At 31.2% G+C, this 18351-nt stretch overlaps 1 protein-coding gene across 3 annotated transcripts; it reads right to left on the bottom strand.

The window, feature by feature from the left end:
- Positions 1-11174: 11174 nt before the first annotated feature.
- On the bottom strand, positions 11175-15789 carry LOC108328697 (ATP-dependent 6-phosphofructokinase 5, chloroplastic). Of its 3 annotated transcripts, XM_052869619.1 has the most exons (14): positions 15701-15789; positions 15288-15606; positions 14668-14761; positions 14017-14090; positions 13630-13741; positions 13332-13427; positions 13114-13215; positions 12958-13032; positions 12617-12757; positions 12406-12522; positions 12218-12322; positions 12033-12113; positions 11738-11866; positions 11175-11624 (listed from the first exon to the last, which is right to left on the bottom strand). In XM_052869619.1, the coding sequence occupies exons 2-14, from the start codon at positions 15593-15595 to the stop codon at positions 11457-11459; spliced, it is 1602 nt and encodes a 533-aa protein (XP_052725579.1). In that variant the 5' UTR covers positions 15596-15606; positions 15701-15789; the 3' UTR covers positions 11175-11456. The 3 variants fall into 3 exon arrangements, 2 of the variants coding, with proteins under 2 accessions (XP_052725579.1, XP_017418080.1); XM_017562591.2 differs by having other exon boundaries at positions 14668-14758; positions 15288-15789; XR_008245707.1 differs by having other exon boundaries at positions 11606-11624; positions 11738-11829; positions 15288-15789.
- Positions 15790-18351: the final 2562 nt, after the last annotated feature.

Here is an 18351-nt window from a genome sequence, read left to right as displayed (position 1 = left end):
TGTTGTTGTTGTTGTTTAGTTGAACTTGTTTGTTGTTGTTGTTGTTTGATTGAACTTGTTTGTTGTTGTTGTTGTTTAGTTGAACTTGTTTGTTGTTGTTGTTTGATTGAACTTGTTTGTTGTTGGTTATTATTTTTTGTTGTTGATACTACACTACACGTTCATAGTTCATACTTTATAAAATACCAAAAACTAAAATTTGTTATTTTTTAACTTTTCAGGTCTCGTAGAGTTGTAAAGAGAGATCACAATTAATTAAAAAAAACAAAAAATTGTCGAATATTGACGTTAAGTTAACGTCGTATATTAACAAAATTCGACGTTAATTTAACGTCGAACTTTTAAATTCGACGTAAATTTAACGTCTTCTGATATGACATCGTTCACGAATTTGTCGTTAAAAGTCCAAAATATTTGACGTTGTACACGATTTTTGTACTAGTGTCTATCGTCGTGATGTCTAGTATGTTAGTTAATAATTCTTTTAGTTTGTTTTCTTTTAATTTTTTAATTAAAATTTTTTATGTTATGATTGATATATTATATTTAATTTATTTTTCATATTTATTATTTTTGATTATTTTGTTTAAAATGAAGCAAGTTTGTTTTTTTAAGTTGAAACTTAATTTAATTTTTATATAAATATTATGTTAAATAAAATTTATGCTTTTATTAAATAATTTTAATTTAGAGTTAAAGTAATTTGAAATTAGAACAAAAATTAAAATGGTGATTTCGTTGTAATTTTAAACAATTTTAACTGTAAATTAAAATTATTCATTAAAAATTAAATTTTATTAAAAATATCAACATAACATTTATATAATAATTAAATAATTAAATTTATTTTCAATTTAAAACAAATAAATTTATTTTTTTAAAAATTAAAATTAAATGAAATAAAATAAAAAATATAAAGATTAAATTAAATATAAAATATTGAACATAACGGTTAATGACACACATGACACAACGTTTGCTGGACACCTAAATATTTTTTAAATAGAAAAATCAAAAAGTCACAAATTACTAGAAATTATCCACTATCCATTAATTATTTAGACCATATTGAAAAAAAACTAAATTAAATAAAATTAACAAATATTAAAATTAAATTAAACAAAAAAATTTACAAAAATAAAAACTAAATTAATATTTAAGTCTTATATTTAAAATATAATTACTATCCTGATGAATATTTAGAAAGAAGATTCAAATACCGACAATATCACAATGAAAACCCATGTATTTGTGTTTTATTTTTTATTTGATATTTTTTTCTTAAATATAAAATGAATTTTACTATAAATAATTACAAAATAAATAATTTATATAATTTTTTATTATTAAATTGTTTTTTATTGTAAATAATTATTTAAATTTTAAAAAAATAGTTATTAAAAGGATAAAATAGTAAAATAATTATTTTAATTTATAAAATAATTTAATTTAGATTAAAAATTATTTAAAGGTTTAAAATGAAAAATGTAATTATTTTAATTTAAAATAGCAATTGCTTAAAGGGTACAATTAAAAAAAATATGTACATGAAAACAACTAATCCTTTTTATATAAAAATTTATTAAACTATAAAAATAATTTTAAATATCTAGAAAATGAGATAAAAAATAATAGATATAGTTTTTAAAAAATATACCTGATTATTTTATTATTAAAAACTTGAATTATAAATACTTTTTAATAATTGAGTTTCATTTTTAATAATTGTAAGTTGCAAGGAGAATCATTCTCTTTCGATCTCTCTGTGCATGTCAGTCTTCTGGTCAACTGTGTTGCACTCTCCATCCATGTGTATTTCTGTGCAGTGTTAGGTGGTGGGGACCCAATATGGTTAATGCCATTGCCATTCTGGTCAGAAATTCAAGCTCTTCACCATTTCTATATATTATGTCTTCTAATGGCAGTAACATAAACAACTTTTTCACCATGTAAATCTAGCTTCTTTTGGTAAATATCACTGTTCACCATCTTATTCAAGTTAGATAGAATAATTTTATAGATAACTAAATATTCATATTTGATCACAAGATTAAGCCAATTCTCTATTAACTGATTCACTTGCATGATGCAAAACTATACTGTTGCAGACATAGCTGATAAGTGACAAATGCAAAATTTTTCATTTATGAGATGGTATTGAATAGTGGACAAAACAATCTAACTCAGTGCTGACTTAGGGCTTCTTTTTTATGCTGGATGTGAATCTATTTGAAGGAACTGATACTTGCTTTTGCATTCATTTGAAGTTTTAGAATGTGAAATTTTCATCAAAAGTGAATTTTAAAAGTTATGATGTTAAAGAATATACTTGTAAAACTTCAAAAGATTACTGGACACAGAGATACAAAAGAATCAGAGTTGTAGGACTTTTTTGAATCCCTTGTTTTGAAATATGTTGAGGAATGGTGAATTTATGGTTGTTATGGTACGCGGAATGTAGCATTAGTTGAAATTGGTTAAACTAAAATATTGAGTGCTTTGACTTTTCAAAAGACATAAAAGAAGGAACATTAGGTCCAATAAAGAAGAATAAAGAAAAAGAAAAGGTGGATGAAGTATGAATCAGAGTATAAAAGATGATTGTTCAGTAGGGCTGGCCTGGTTTGGTTCCCCTTTCCCAGAAAAAGTGTTTTTAATTTAACTTCTTTGCAACATTTATATTCCTGTTAAGGAGCAGTATAAGAGAGGACATAGATTCCTACACTTTTATCTTTGACTTTGACTGAAACACTGTATTATTGACTATAGTATTATTCAACAAGTAGAAGTAAAGACCGATAGTCTGATTCCATTATTATTTAGCAATTCTCTGAAGGAAATGCAGATTTATAAGGCTACAAAAACATTAACATTACACAAGATTTATTACTGTTATAAGAAGGAGATGTCTTAGTTTTTTGGCCCCACAGACCCGTGGTATATTTTTGGTAATCACCCATAAAATTGTTCTTTACTAGGAGTTAATGTTTAGTTTAAAGTTGCTTGTCTTTCATGAAAAGTGTATTATACTTCTCTCTTATTACTTTAAGGAACACAAATACCTACGAGTGACTGAAAATTATTAAGTAAATGTTTTCTCTTTTAAATAAAGAAAAATCTTTTTCTTTTTAACATTATATAATATGATTAGGAAGGATTTTTGGGGTACAAGTTAAGATATTTAATATTGTTAAGAGTGTGAAGGAGTTGTTTTGGTAATTTTGATAAAACTGAACTTAGAAAATTAAACTTATGCAGGTAGAGTTGTAGGGGTTAATAAGGGAAGCTCTGATCACTGTGATTTTTTTTTTTAATTCATCTTCTAATTAATGTAATTTAAAATTTAAATTCATTATGATGCAATTAAATAAAAGTGATTCTGCATTGGATTGATTTTTAAATTTAGCCTTATTTTTATTTTTCTATAAAGCAATTATTAAAAATAGTAACATATATAATCAATGTAATAAAAATTACAAAACTTATAATTACACTTAGATATCTTTTACCAAAACAATTAGTATAAAAGTAATAGCCCATAAAATTGTTTTTTATAAAGGAGTTAATGTTTAGTTTAAAGTTATCCCTTCATTAAAAATTTATTATACTTCTCATGAATCTTAATAACAACACAAATATTTATCAGTGACTCTGCGAGTTATCCCTAAATATTTTTTAAATAAAGAAAAACTTTTTCTTTTAACATAATAGAAAAGAATGTGATTCATAAGGAACTGTTTTTGAAGTGAAGAGTGTGCATGAATAGTCTGTTTTGCTAATTTTAATGAGGTTTAATCATTCAGGAAGTCTCTATTTAGGGTTTAGAATCTCAAACGAATTCCTTTTTTTTTTAGTCTTATTTAGGGAAAATTGTTACAATTAGACTCTTATCGTAAATTGGATTCAATGGTGTTATAATTAGGTTGACGTGACATGATGATGTTGTTGGTTTTTAAATAATGTAGAGTTTCTTGTTTAGTGTATGTGATTCTGACATGTCTTTTTGTTTTTTTTAAATAAAATAAATTGGAAAATATTAAACTGAATACTTTGTTTGAATTAGGATTGGGAAAAAGGAAGTTAGATTTTAGGGTTCATACAAATTGAGGATTCAATTTGGAAAATTAGGATTCATTTGCAGTTGACATTGACAGAGTTGCGAGGTATCCATCATGTGGTCGTTGGAGGCGTGAGACCTTCTTTTGTTGGAATCACGAGTCGCGAGGTATCCATTGCATGGTCATTGAAGGTGAATCTCAACGAATGTCAGTAAATGTTGTGCTTTTTGTTGAGTTTTTTTATGGTCATATGTTGTAGTGTTTTGTGTTTGGAAAGCAGAATGTTGGGTGGTGGTCCCCCATGATTGTATTGCGTTGCGTTTCTTATTGTGATGTGATGGTCCCCTATGTTTAAAGTTGTTTTACAGTGTCTGTTTGAGTGTTTTTTCATTATGGTTTTAATACGTGTATGTTTTGTTGGGATGTGATTGCATTATAGGTGTGTGTGTGTGTGTATATATATATATATATATATATATATATATATATATATATATATATATATATATATATATATATATATATATATATATATATATATATATATATACTATTGTGCGTAATGGACAAGGATATTGAGGTTGCCTTCCACCATGGAGGGAAATTCGTTAATGATGGGATGCTTAAGTATGAAGGGGAGACTTCTACGTTTTCCTTTGACCCAAATATTTGGACTTACTTCATAATTGTAAGTGTAGTCAAAGGTTTTGGATATGTTGGGTATAAAGATCTATGATACTCTATAGGAGGGGGTTCAGTGTTGGATGATAGGTCACAACCTTTGTGTGATGACATTGGTGCCATGCATATGGTTAACTTACTTAGGATGAATGGTCAGGTTCATGTTTTTGTGGTACACGCTGTTTCTGAACCCCAAGTCATACACATGTTGGAATATATTCCTAATGATTAAGGACAAGTTCAACCTTTGTTGCATGAGACAAGTGAGTGTGTAGGTAAAGGTGATGGTGAATGTAAAGGTGAGACTAAACCTGAAGAAAGGGGTGATTGTGATGTCCAAGTGGAAGGTGTGACTAACATCCAGGAAGAGGTGCATGGAGTTGAAGAACATAAGGTTGTGTTAGAAGAGAGAACTGATTTTGATAGTGAAGTGCAAGGTGAGGTTGTCATAGATGAAGAGGTGCATGAAGTTGAAGAAGTTAGTGTTGTGTTCGAAGAGATGGCTGATTTTGATGGTAAAGTGCAAGGTGAGCCTCACATACATGAAAAGGTGCATGTAGTTGAAGAATAGCGGGCTAAACATGAGGCTAACATACAAGAAGAAGTTGATGTGCGAAGTTGGAGTTCCTCTTCTGACCATGGTATTCTTGATGGAAATAGTGAGTGGTTGAAGGGGTTGGTTGATGTTAAAGTTGATTGTGATATAGATGATGAAATAGATGTAGAATGGTCTGGTAATGTGGAAGTTGAAGCCCAAAGTGTGTCACATGAATTTAGTGGACCATGTTCGAGTGAGACTTCTAACAACATGTTTGAAGATAATGTAGAGGGTGGGAATGAGAGAGGTTTGTCAGATGATGAGTGAGAATCTGAAGATTTAGTTAGTGAACCAGATAATGATGAAGTTAATGATGTAAAGGGTTATGGGAAGTTTGGAACATTTGTTATGCCAAAAAGTATGGTTGAATCTAAATGGGAAGTTGAGACATATTTTGTTGAAACGCAAGACATTTTAGACGTTATCAAAAGTTATGCATTGGATAATGGAAGAAATATTAAATTTGTAAAAACGATAAGAGAAGATTGAAGCTCAAGTGTGTGTGGGTGCAAAAGGAAAATGCCCATGGACATTATATTGTGGTTATATGGAGGCAGTCAATACATGATAGCTGAGAACTATTATAGACAACCATATCTGTAGCAGGGTGTTCAACCTTCGGTTACTTGATGCCAAGGGGTTGAGCAAGAAGTTAGAGAAAATCCAAAAGTGAAGGGTGTGGATATACGTGAAAAAATACAAAGAAAATGAAAAATTGATATATCTAGGTGTATGACTTATAGGGCCAAAGCAATTGCTTCAAATCATATTGATGGGTCCTTCAAGAAGCAATATAAAAGGATATATGATTATGCCCATGAGCTGGTGGCAAGAAATCCAGGTTCAATAGTCAAAGTAGAGGTTGAGGATATTGAGGGTGAAGCCATTTTCAAGAGATTTTACACATGTCTGAAGGCATTCAAAGACAGTTTTGTGTCATGCAGGTCAATAATTGGGTTAGATAGAGCTTTCTTGAAAGGGAAGTATGGTGGGGAGTGGTTAACGACTGTTGGATGAGATGCGGATGACCAAATGTTGCCTATTGCATATGTTGTGGTTGAAGTTGAAAACAAGGATTCGTGGACATGGTTTCTGGAACTATTGATTGATGACCTTGTGGGGCTAAAGTATGTTCATCATTTACCTTTATATCAGACCAACAAAAGGCAATCGTCATCACAATTTATAATTTTTTTACATTGACCTTGGCCTTTATTAATTACTTGTATTTCTAATTGCACTTCCATGAAAAAAACCCTAAGCGTCTAATGTGGAGGGCTGCTACAACGACACACCCACAAACCTAGGAGATGGAGATGAGAAATATAAAAGTGTTGAATGAAGAGGCTTTTAAGCATTTCATAGTTATTCCTCCAAGGTTTGTGTTAATAACTTAACTACAATTTAGGTTTGACTTAATGTTAATATTTGTTTATGTTATCTGTTGTAGATATTGGTCAAGATTAAGGTTCATTACAATAGTTAAATGTGAAACATTGGTTAACAACATGAGTGAGGCCTTCAACAATGTATTGTTCATAGCAGGAGTAAACCCATCATTACCATGTTGGAGGAGATACGCGTTTACATCATGCAAAGATGTGCAAGGAAAAGGTCAAGCATAACATCCTTTTTAGGATCCATTTGTTCCAAAATCCAAACCAGATTTCAAAAGGAATCTTAGTTAACCAAACATTGAATTCCTAGGTAAACTTTATTCATGACTTCTGAATTATGTTAATTTATTTATTTGGTTCATAATTATTGTTCTTTTTTGTTGGCAGCTGGTCAGTGAACAAACTTTTTGAAGTTCAACACGTCTCACACAGTGAAGATAAGTTTGTTGTTAACATAGACGAATAGTCATGCACATGCAGGAGATGGAGCATCATTGAAATTCCATGATGTCGTTCCCTAACTGCAATGAAGTTTCTGAATATGGATGGAGAACAATTCATTCCTTGTTGCTATATGAAGTCAACATATGAAGATATATATGCATCAATTATATATCCCATCAATGGTAACAACATGTAGGACATTACTCCATATCCAGATGTCTTCCTTCCACACAAAAGAATATTGTTGGGAAGACCTAAGAAGAAAAGAAGACTAGAACAAAGGGAGATGCGGAAGGATGATTCACGAATGACCAAAGCTGGGTTGCACAAAAGATGTGGCCTTTGTAGGGAACGTGGAAACAATAGAAGTCGTTGCCCCATAACAACCCAAACAAGTCCTGTGCATTATGAGGAAGCACACCATCATACTCCATCATTTGAACCAATTATGCCATCAACTCAATTTTCTGAAATATCACATCAGGGTAAACCTGAAGCCTAAAAGGGTGTAAGAATTGGAAAACCATGAAGCCAAGGAATGTCATTATGTAATAGTTGAAGGCTATAGATATTATGTAATAGTACAAGTACAAAACTTATTTCCTGCTTTTAAGAGGTCTTCTTAAGAACAAAAGTTAATGGAAGATTCTGATTTTGGTTTTGATATATTTATTGTTAACTATGATGTGGTTTAAGATTCAGTTTGGTTTATTCTAATTATTTGCCCAAGCATTGTTCTTGCTGCTATGAGGGTTGTTTGACTGTAAATAAGTAGCTTCATAAAGGGCTCCCAATGCTCCTCTGCAGCAATGATAGTATAGTATGCAACATGACAAAACTCTTTATGCTATGTTGCTTGTAATTCAATTTATAACAATTGTATGTTCTTTTCACCATTATAAAAGAGCGTAGCTAGTTCATTGTAAAGGACTAAATCTTATTAGTTAGAGATTCTGTTTTGCTTGTCTTTTATTTTGTTTCATTTACAATCTAAGAAATTGAAGTAACCAAGTTATATATTGAGACTCGTTCAGTTCTTTAAAATTGGGAACATTTAGTTGCATAGTCATGACTTAATTTGTAAGATATATCTTTTCAGGTTTTGATAGATAGATTGATATTTAACTTTATAGTACCTTATAAGTAAAGTTGACAGTGTCAATATGACAACAAGTCAATATTTACATAACTTTCATTCATTATGATACAATTGTCAAAATTTATAAGTAAAGTTGACGGGGTATAAATTTACATAACAATAGACAATAGAAACTTTTCAAGTCAAAATAAATTGCATTCATTACGATAAATAACAACGTCAATTATACAACACTGGACTTAATGTATTTCTCATACATATTGCATCGTAAGTACATTGGATCCTAAGTACAATGAAAAACACTGCTAAAAGACATCATGGATTTGTCATCCATATTGTAACTACAATTATGGTCATCAGAAAAACAACGTTAACTACCCCTATCAATACATTAATCCAGTTTTCCAATATCTTAATCGATTTCTCCAAATCACTTATAATCTTCCATCCACCTTCCATTTCTTCTCTGTTGATGAAAGAGTCCGCCTTTCCTTCACACTTCACACTCCTATCCCTTTCCTCAATCCCATTATCAATAGACCATCTAAAGTAATTGCAACTACCATCTTCACTAGCATTCTATGACAAAAAAACATCAATTACATCCAACAATGGTCTGTTTTAAAAAATAATAACAAAAATACCATATCATCCATGTTCGTTTACCTTGTTCTTAGGGCAGTCCTAAAATTACTTCCCTTTGTTCTTAGTAGTTCTCAGAGTTATTAAAACACATTTCTCTCCACAATGGCAAACGGGTGATCCACCACCACCATAGACGACATTAGGGTTTTGCTTCTGCCACCTACTACATGAGGAAGACGAAAACGAATGGGTCATCTTCAAACCAAACTTGTCTTACTTCAAGAACAACAAACCCTTGAAGAAGAAGCACAACGAAGTTTTCCCCTTTTATTAGGGATTGAAGCAATTAGAGATTCATAAAAACCAACTGAAATCCACATAACGCCCCACATATGTCAGCCACGTCATTTAAAAACCAACATCAACATTGCCACGTGAAACTAACTGTATCGTAGGATATTTATTAGATAAAATATCTTAGATATTTTTGAGCGGTTAAGATATTTATGAGTAACTAACCAGATTTTTAGGTAAGGTTATTTTTATTGGCCTATAAATACAATGACAGGGAAAAACACCAGGTACGTTCCCTCTACGTTACACTTATGCCAGAGGAACTCTAAATAAGATTCTACAATGATAATATGATCATTTTCTTGAGAGCTGAGGCTCCATAACTCACATCTGACTTGAGCGTCGGAGTATCTTCGCAGGGACCTTCCCCTCCGTTGGCGAAAGTAGATGAGCAGTACGAGCTGAAGGAGCACGAACGACAACAATGGAGGAGAAGAGAGCGCCCCAGACATTTAGAAGCAACAAAGACACACCGGACAAAGCGCCCCAGACATTTGGAAGCAACAAAGACACACCGGAAAATATCCCCACAGAAACACTAACTATAACATCATTGGCCCCAATTTAATGGCAGAAGTTTAGTTGTAGCAATTTTCACATAATAAGGACCCAATTGAGATTGAAAAAAGGAAAGTGACTAATTTGAGATTTCAACTCTAAATCGAGAACTCCTGAATGATTAAACCTTTTAATAAAATTGAGTTTAAAGATCTATTTTAAGTAGGAGTTGTCGATCGAAATTTATTAAAAGGGGTGAGAATGGATTTGAGGAGAAAAGAAACATACAAATGAAATTGTTTGGATTAAAGAAAAAAATAGTATAAAAGAAAGAGATTTTAGATAAAAGTTTATAGAAGTTAGTAATAAGTTTGATAGATTAAAAAGAATTAGTTGATAGTGATTAAAATAAAATATAATTATTGTAAATTATGTTATATTGATATGTAAAGTGTTGTTATTATTATTATTAATTTATTACTATTACTATTATTTATATCATTATAATTATTATTATCTATTATTAATATTTTTATTATTATTTTTTATTGTTTCTATTATATTATATAAAAATAATAATTATATATCTTATTCCATGTCTTGTAAATTTTAGTATCAATGCTACTAAAGTTTTCAAAACCAAATTACATTGTCTTTTGTATTGTCAAGCTATAATGGAAATGGAGCCTTGCGAACTTTATGTAGTTAGTTAGAAACAATACACCATTTTAAATTTTTACTATCTTTTTTTTTTTGTAGAAATTAAATGATTTTTTTTATTTTATTTTATATTTTTAAAAATTTATAATTTTTTATTTTATTGTTCCCAAAGTTTATATTTTTAGTGGACTTTTTTTTTTATATTTTACTTATTATTGCATATATTAATAAAATATAATTATATCAAATTATTTAAAATAGTAATAATAAAAATTATTTAAAAGATATTTACATAAAAATTTAAATTATTTAAAATAGTTATTAACCAAATTATTAAAAAATCATTTTAAAATATAAAAAAATATCAAATTTTTATATTATTAAAATAAATATCTCAAAATAGAAAAATATGATTATATAAAAATTTTAAAACACATAAAACGTTTAAAATATATTAATCAAATTATTAAAATACAATGTAAAATAAAAATATGTTTATACAAAAACTTTAAAATACAAAAAAATACAAATGAGTGAAAAGAAAGTTACAGGGTTTGAAATAAGTTTTAAGTCTTTATAAATTTGGAAATTTTTTATTCAATTCCTATTAAATTTGTATAGTATATTTAAATAATAGTCTTTAGTTTTTAATTTTCTGTTATAGAAATGAGACGAGAGTAATTTGATTGATGTGGCGGTTATTTATCTTGATTTTATAATTTTATTATTGTCAGTCTGGATTCAAAATTATAAAATTATTAGGATAAGAATGAACAGAGACTGCTATACAAAGTACTGAATTCTATTATTGGCATGTCTTGAAACACATTGAATAGACTTCCATTAGGAATGTTCTTAAAATACTCTATACTTACAACAAATATCCCAAAATCAAGCAAACAATGCTTGGTCATTCCTCTCAAATTTCGTTTTGAATGGGAGTGGAAGAAAGCACTATGAATTTGCAATGCTATACAATTAAACAATTTGAATGAGAAAACGGCATCCTCGGTATTATTTCTACTTATCATGATGTTGGGTTTACGAAGCTATCTCTAAGATATACTCTGTATAAGGTTGAATCAAATGAAATCAGGTTGGCCTGTTGAAGTCAAACATCGATGCCACATTCGACTGTTAGAGTCCACTAACTTGGGATGAGCTATCACTTCCGGAATGGGAAAGTAAGCATAGTGCGTGTTACAAGCTCCTACTGTGATGCCACTATATCCAGCAAATGCACCATGAACCTGTGATACAATATCTCTTCAATATCAGGTGAAAAATATAACTACCTAGGACAACCAATACTAAAAGCGAAATCATGTGTGCAAGAAGAAGATAGAGAAGGAGAGGGACTAACAGCATTTTGTGCAAGCACAGTGCAGAAAATTCCATCAGAAGCATTTGCTCGACATGCGCGGATCATATACGTTGGATCGATATATTTCACATCTGCATGAACACCAATTTCCTTGAAGTGTTTTTTGGTCTGAAATAAAACTGTTGTTAGAACTAATACACGTGCTTAGATTTTCTTTTCTTTTATATGATTTGACATTTACTTCATTTGAAACAAAAAGAAAAAGACTCTTAATATTAATTTTCAACCTACTTAGATTATTGCAATCATCGTAAACAAGTAATAAATGACAGACCTCTTGTTGGATATATACACCAATGTCTCGAAATAAAGTATTTCCAGAAGCATCCGTAGCATTAGTTTTTTGGAGCAAGTTCTGCATCAAGAGAATGTATCAGTTAGAAGTTTAAATTTCTAATTTTCTGTCAGAATGTAGGAATCTTCAAATCAATAATTTATAAAAATGATTTCTTAAGTCACCTGTCCAGCTCCCTCTGCCACGCAGACTACAGCAGATCCCTTTGTTTCTATAAGGTATTTGAGATAACTCAAAACTCCCCTAGGTCCATGTAAGTTGAAAGGAACCTTTGAATGGCAGCAAGAATTTGCATTAGTGTATATATCTACATGACAAGAAAGAGTGTTCTGACAAGTTTTTAACACAATACCTCAGGAATCAGACATATGTCAATCTGTCCACTGGCTAAGGAAGCATGCATTGCTATGAAGCCGCTGTCACGACCCATCAATTTCACAATACCAATTCCATGATATGCACTATGTGCCTAATCAAATGAGTCAACTGTAAATATCCTAATCTTCAACCTGAAAACTTTACTGAGTTCAATCAAATTGACTTAAAAGTCTGAGTATATTCACCTCAATGTATGCTGAATTTATTGCTCTCTGCGCTTCTTCAACAGCAGTATCGAAGCCAAAAGTTTTGTCCATCAGTAGAATATCGTTGTCTATAGTTTTAGGCACTCCTATTATAGACACCTTAAGCCTTCTTTTGCGGCACTGAAAAAAAATCACTACACTTAATATACAGTTTAATGTTAACATTGAGTAATCAGAAAAGAAAAGGCAGTGAGATTAGGACCAAATAGAAAGCCAACTTTGTAAATTCCTAGCTGTTTTCTAAACGAAAATCACATCGATCACACAACATGATCCAACTGAATGCGATCAATTAATAAATAGATAATAGGAGTACAAACCTCGTTATGAATTGCATTTGCACCAGCATGTGTGCCATTTCCACCCAACACAAAGAGCATGGTGATCCCTCTTTCCTGAAATTCATAACATTCACATCAGACAAATCACAGTAATAATCTGAAACCATCAATTTTGTCAATAGAATAATTGACCACCTCCAAACTGTCCACAATTTCACTGACTCCAGGTCCTCCACGTGAAACACCTAATAGGCTTCCACCTGAAAGATGAATATTCTGAACCACTCTTCTTGACAGCTACAAATGAAATCCCAATATAGTAAGCAGTCATTAGCAAGAAGGAAAGTTCAATAGAATAGTTGAAGCAACAAGATATAGACCAAAAGTCAACAAGGAAGGAAGCAGGATATTACTGGAAGTTCTGTCAGCTCTTGGTCTGAAAATCCACGGTAACCATAAGGAATACCCACAATCTTTGTTACACCATATATTTCGAGTGTGATTACAATCTGCAGGATATCCATGATGGAATCAAACATTGGGAAACAAATTAATGACAATAATTTTAGTTCTAAACCTATATTCAGACAGTAACATGAATGCATTAAAATGTTACATTTTTCTAATAACTTTATGAAAACTAGCCAAGATTTGATATTTTATATAGAAGTTGTCAAAACTATACGAGATTCATTTTGATATTACACATACCTGTCTGATGACATCATTAAGACCGGGGCAGAGCCCTCCACAAGTAACAATTGCGGCCTTTACTTCTTCTGGTTTAAAGTATATCTTTCCCCGAGGTCCAGCTCGATGAACCCTAAAAAGGATTTCACAACATGTTACCAAATAGTATAATGGTAGGAAAAAGTTATATCAATAAGACTAGAAAGAGAGAGATAACTATTTGATATCCCTATAGATATTAATAGTAATTATTATCACAAGTTTCAGGAACATCTCTCTCAATCTCTCAATCTCACTCTCTCACTGTCAAATAAAAAAGAAGCAATGAGGCAATTCTGTGATGTTCACATCCTATTGTCCAATGAGTTTTTGATAGCTTTGGAAGCTCTATTGCTAAAAAATTCGTACCATTGTTCAACCCAATTACATCCAGGATCAATGCACTCCGCGCCAGCAGATGTAGGTGATGAATAGTGTATTGTCTGAGAGATCAAAACAAACGGAAATTAACAAACACATGATTCATAAACTTTATACAATAATAAGATCATCACTTAAATGACCAACACAAGCATTTCCGTGTCCTTCAATTATATTTACAAACCAATGCAACGAAAAAGACGAATGTAATGTTTTAACGACAGAGAGACAGCTTTTCAACCAACTAACCAATGCACCACATTCCAACCTAATGTGTCAATTCACATTGGTCATTTGGTATTAACAATTTCCCACTAAGAGAACTAGTTTGATTCAAAATCAGTAATGGCAACTATGAAATTCCAAATACGATGACTACAGAAAAGGATACAATAATGACAACAAAGTTAACCAGAATTTGATGACACGTGTGTGGCTTCAAATTGCCGACTGCATCTCCTGATGCAGCTGCAACCATAACCACATTTGCGGCTACAACCGTAATTTGAAACATGAATGCAATAAAGATCCACAGAAAAACAGGAAACTGAATTACTATGACAGTATTAACATCTATCAGCTAAACATCCCTTCGTAACGAATTTAAATTCAAACAACATAAGTACGAATGAGACACACCTTAAGAAGCACTCTGTCATTGTCATTTATATATCCATGCCAATCCTCATCCAAAGGATAATTGCCCGGAAAGTCGTTAGTTCTAGGAGTTCTGCTACAATCATAGACATCACCAATAAATAAAGAAAAAAATTGCAGTTAAAACACGTCTAAACATATAACATAAACAAACAAAGAAAACTTAAAACGTAACCTTCGTTAAGTGCTTTTATTATTGTTGTCCAATTAGAATTGGAGTTTTACCTCAAGAATGTTTACTGACTTTAAATGTAACATTACCCCTTTTACAAGAATTATCAAAGATCAATGCAAAATTTTAGTTTAGAGAATAGGATTTCTATTAGGTGAATTATCTATGTCAAACTCCAATTCTAATAAAAAAAAAACAAGACTTTTACCCCCAATAAACCTATATTATCAATACCAAAATTCTGATAAGAGAGAATAGGAGTTTTTACGTCAATAATATATTGACATTCTATGCTGCATTATTTTAATTACGTGAAACTCTGACTCTGATAAAAGAACGGAACAGAAAACCATATCTACTTTGAAAAAAGAAAAAGGTTAACGGAGTCACATGACGGACTAAATTGCGCCGGAAGCAAAGAGAAACGAACCTCAAATTGGGACAGAACGTAGAGGGCATAGAAGCAGCATCGGGGAAGATATCAGTGACATGGGGAAGTCTGAAACGGTCTTCAAAATCGTTCTTGAACTTCGTTTTCCAATCAGGGTCGCTGAAATCAATTTCGGCGGTGGAGTTGGAATTGGAGCTTTGACTCTTAACCTTGGGAAAGACGGTGGCGACTCTGGTCGGTACCGCCATTGTCATGAAACGAGGATTGAGGTGAGAAAAACGATGGCAATAGCGGTTAGAAGCTGGTAGGCCATGAAGAGTGATCACGTGCGACATGGAACCCATCATGAAAAAAGAGTCTGTGGAGATCGAATTTCAATACTCTTTGTTATTGTTGTTGTGAAATGTGTTGTGACTCGAATGAGATGACGTGAAAGAAACAAGAGAGACAACCTTTGCAGTTCTTTTGTTCTACTGTGCCGGCTCCTGCTGTTGTGTCTCGCTGAATGTTCAACCTCGGAAGGAAGCGGAAAGTTTCTAGTTCCTTTCTATTGTTCTTTAGTTTCCAAGCTCTACTGCATGTGCCTTTATATATATATTTTTGCAGTCAACTAGTATGTCTTCACAATTCACAATACATTACAATTCAAATGAAAGATATAGATAAATAAAATAAAATATGTGTTAAAAGATAATAGCCATTAATATAGATTGAAAAAGATAATATTAAAAGATATCTGGAGTTAAATAACTAATCAAAATATACCAGCAATTAAAAAGTTAGGATTTGGTTTCTTTCCAACACTTTATAGATAATAAAATAAAATATCTGCCGTTTGTTGATTACAAAATTCATAATTCTAATTATATTATATTATATATTATATATAATATACTTTTATTATATAAAATATCAACAAGGATACTATGAGATAACAAAAATTTGATTCAGTAGTTTCTAGTCTGTGTATTCTTAAGATAAATGTTAATTGCAGAAGATGATATATCAAATGCGAATTAAAGTTTTATTCGAATTTTATATATAAAATATACACTTTCAAAATCATTTTCTTTTTATTTACAACTTATTAAACAATTTATTGATATTAAAAGTATACGAGGATACATATTTATTGTGAATATTAAGAGCTTATATCTAAATTTGTTGAAGACAAAATATATTTAAATTTAGTTTTTGATATTTAGTTAGATCTTGTTAAATTATTTACTTATTATACATATTATTGTAACATCCCAAAAAATATAGCATAAAACTATATACAGGTGTCATCATTTAATAATATAATAAAACAGTTGCTCTCTTAATAAAGTTAAACTTACAGTTATTACAAATAACCATAAAATTTAAAACTTTACATAAACTTCCTATACTACTACCAACATAGATTCATATAACCGAACGGTTATATTTACAGAACAAAATAATGACTGAACGATTTCACCAAAACTATCTACACTAATATGACCGAACGGTCATGACCTATTCAGCAAAAGTCTCGCCGCCCATCTCCTATTCCAACGTGAACTCTTCCCCTTCTGCTCACATCCAAAAAGGATGATCATCGCAATAGAAAACCGAACGGTAGCATGGATAAAAATAGGAAATAAGGGTAAACTACTACAATTTAATTGGGCATGCATACATACGATTCATTCAATTACAAACAATACAAAGACGAATACTATATCATACCAAAATCAATGCAATTAGCATATACAAGTTTAATCCTATAATACATGCATAAACCGAACACCTGACTCGACCATCCGGATTGTATGAATATGTAGCTTGAGACCGTTCATGCACTCGGGTGTAGTAACTGGAAAACCATCAGCTGCCACCCGAGGTTAGTCCGTTATAACTCACCCAATAACCTATGGGCTAGGACCTCCTGCCACTCTCACACAATGCATTACCCATCTCTACTTGAGAATTGGTAATCATTAGAATATCAGGATGAACTCCGTGGATTTCACTATCCATATTCATACTTTACCACTTCAATACACCTTTCACTGAGACATTCCTCCTTGGAATTCTCTTCCACATTACTTGAAACACATACCTTATTTGAATATCAACATAATTTTCATACTCAATTGATCAATACAACCATTTAAATAAATCAGAATCAACTAGTGAAAACTAACATTTAAAGACCAAATAATCATTCATAAAGTAAGACCGAACGACAACAACCAACACCTGAATATGACCGAACGAAAACTCACTAGCTATGACAAAACCGAACACCTAGAGCTTATACCGAACACTTATAATTACTGGACCTTTGGTGTAAGACCGAACAATATTTAGCTATTCTCAACACGAGATCGAATGGTAACTACAAAAATCCTGAATACTACCGAACGGAAACTCACTAACTTACGAAACCAAACACTAGAACAAAGACCAAACCTTTATAATTAATTGAACTATTGATGTAAAACCGAACGATATTGCACTATTCACAAATTAGGATCCAACGATATTCCACTATCCCCAAAACAAGACCGAACGGTATAACCTAAAACGAATACTTACAACTTAATCCGAACACTTATAATTACTCATATAAACTATTCATCAAACTTAATACTTTTAAGGAAATCGAACGTTAAGACATTATGGTTGAATCATACAGAAACTTGTATCCGATTATAAACGAACGTATTTTAAGCCTATTACAAGTACGAGGTCTACTAATAATATATGAACTATTACTAACCAAAATACCTAATCCAATAAGACTGATCATAAAGACATAACCATCAACACTTGATATATCAATCACTTCCTAAAAACCGAGCGGTCATGCACTGGTAAGGCTAAAATGCTAACTCTATTGATAACTTATTAACTGACCATGACCGAACGGTCGAGACCGAACACATATCTTTTCTGCATAATTCTGCAGAATCCCTACAGACTTATACAGAACCACCCAAAACCCATGAATGTAATACTTCATACACATATACAATTCATCAAATCATTCAATATCACACATACACAGAATCATCACACCAACAAACAAATTGAATAGCTTCCCTTATCTCTTAACAGACCGAACCGCTCACAG

This window comes from Vigna angularis, chromosome 10, assembly GCF_016808095.1.
Source record: "Vigna angularis cultivar LongXiaoDou No.4 chromosome 10, ASM1680809v1, whole genome shotgun sequence".
NCBI classification, from domain to species: domain Eukaryota; kingdom Viridiplantae; phylum Streptophyta; class Magnoliopsida; order Fabales; family Fabaceae; genus Vigna; species Vigna angularis.
This window is presented reverse-complemented; position numbering and strand designations above follow the sequence as displayed.

Coding starts and splice junctions, on each gene's coding strand:
- LOC108328697 (XM_052869619.1), bottom strand. CDS start 15,595: ATGATGGGTTCCATGTCGCACGTGATCACTCTTCATGGCCTACCAGCT. Junction 13,216..13,331: donor AAGAGCTGACAGAACTTCCA/GTAATATCCTGC, acceptor TTTCATTTGTAG/CTGTCAAGAAGAGTGGTTCA. Junction 12,114..12,217: donor TGGCAGAGGGAGCTGGACAG/GTGACTTAAGAA, acceptor CTCTTGATGCAG/AACTTGCTCCAAAAAACTAA.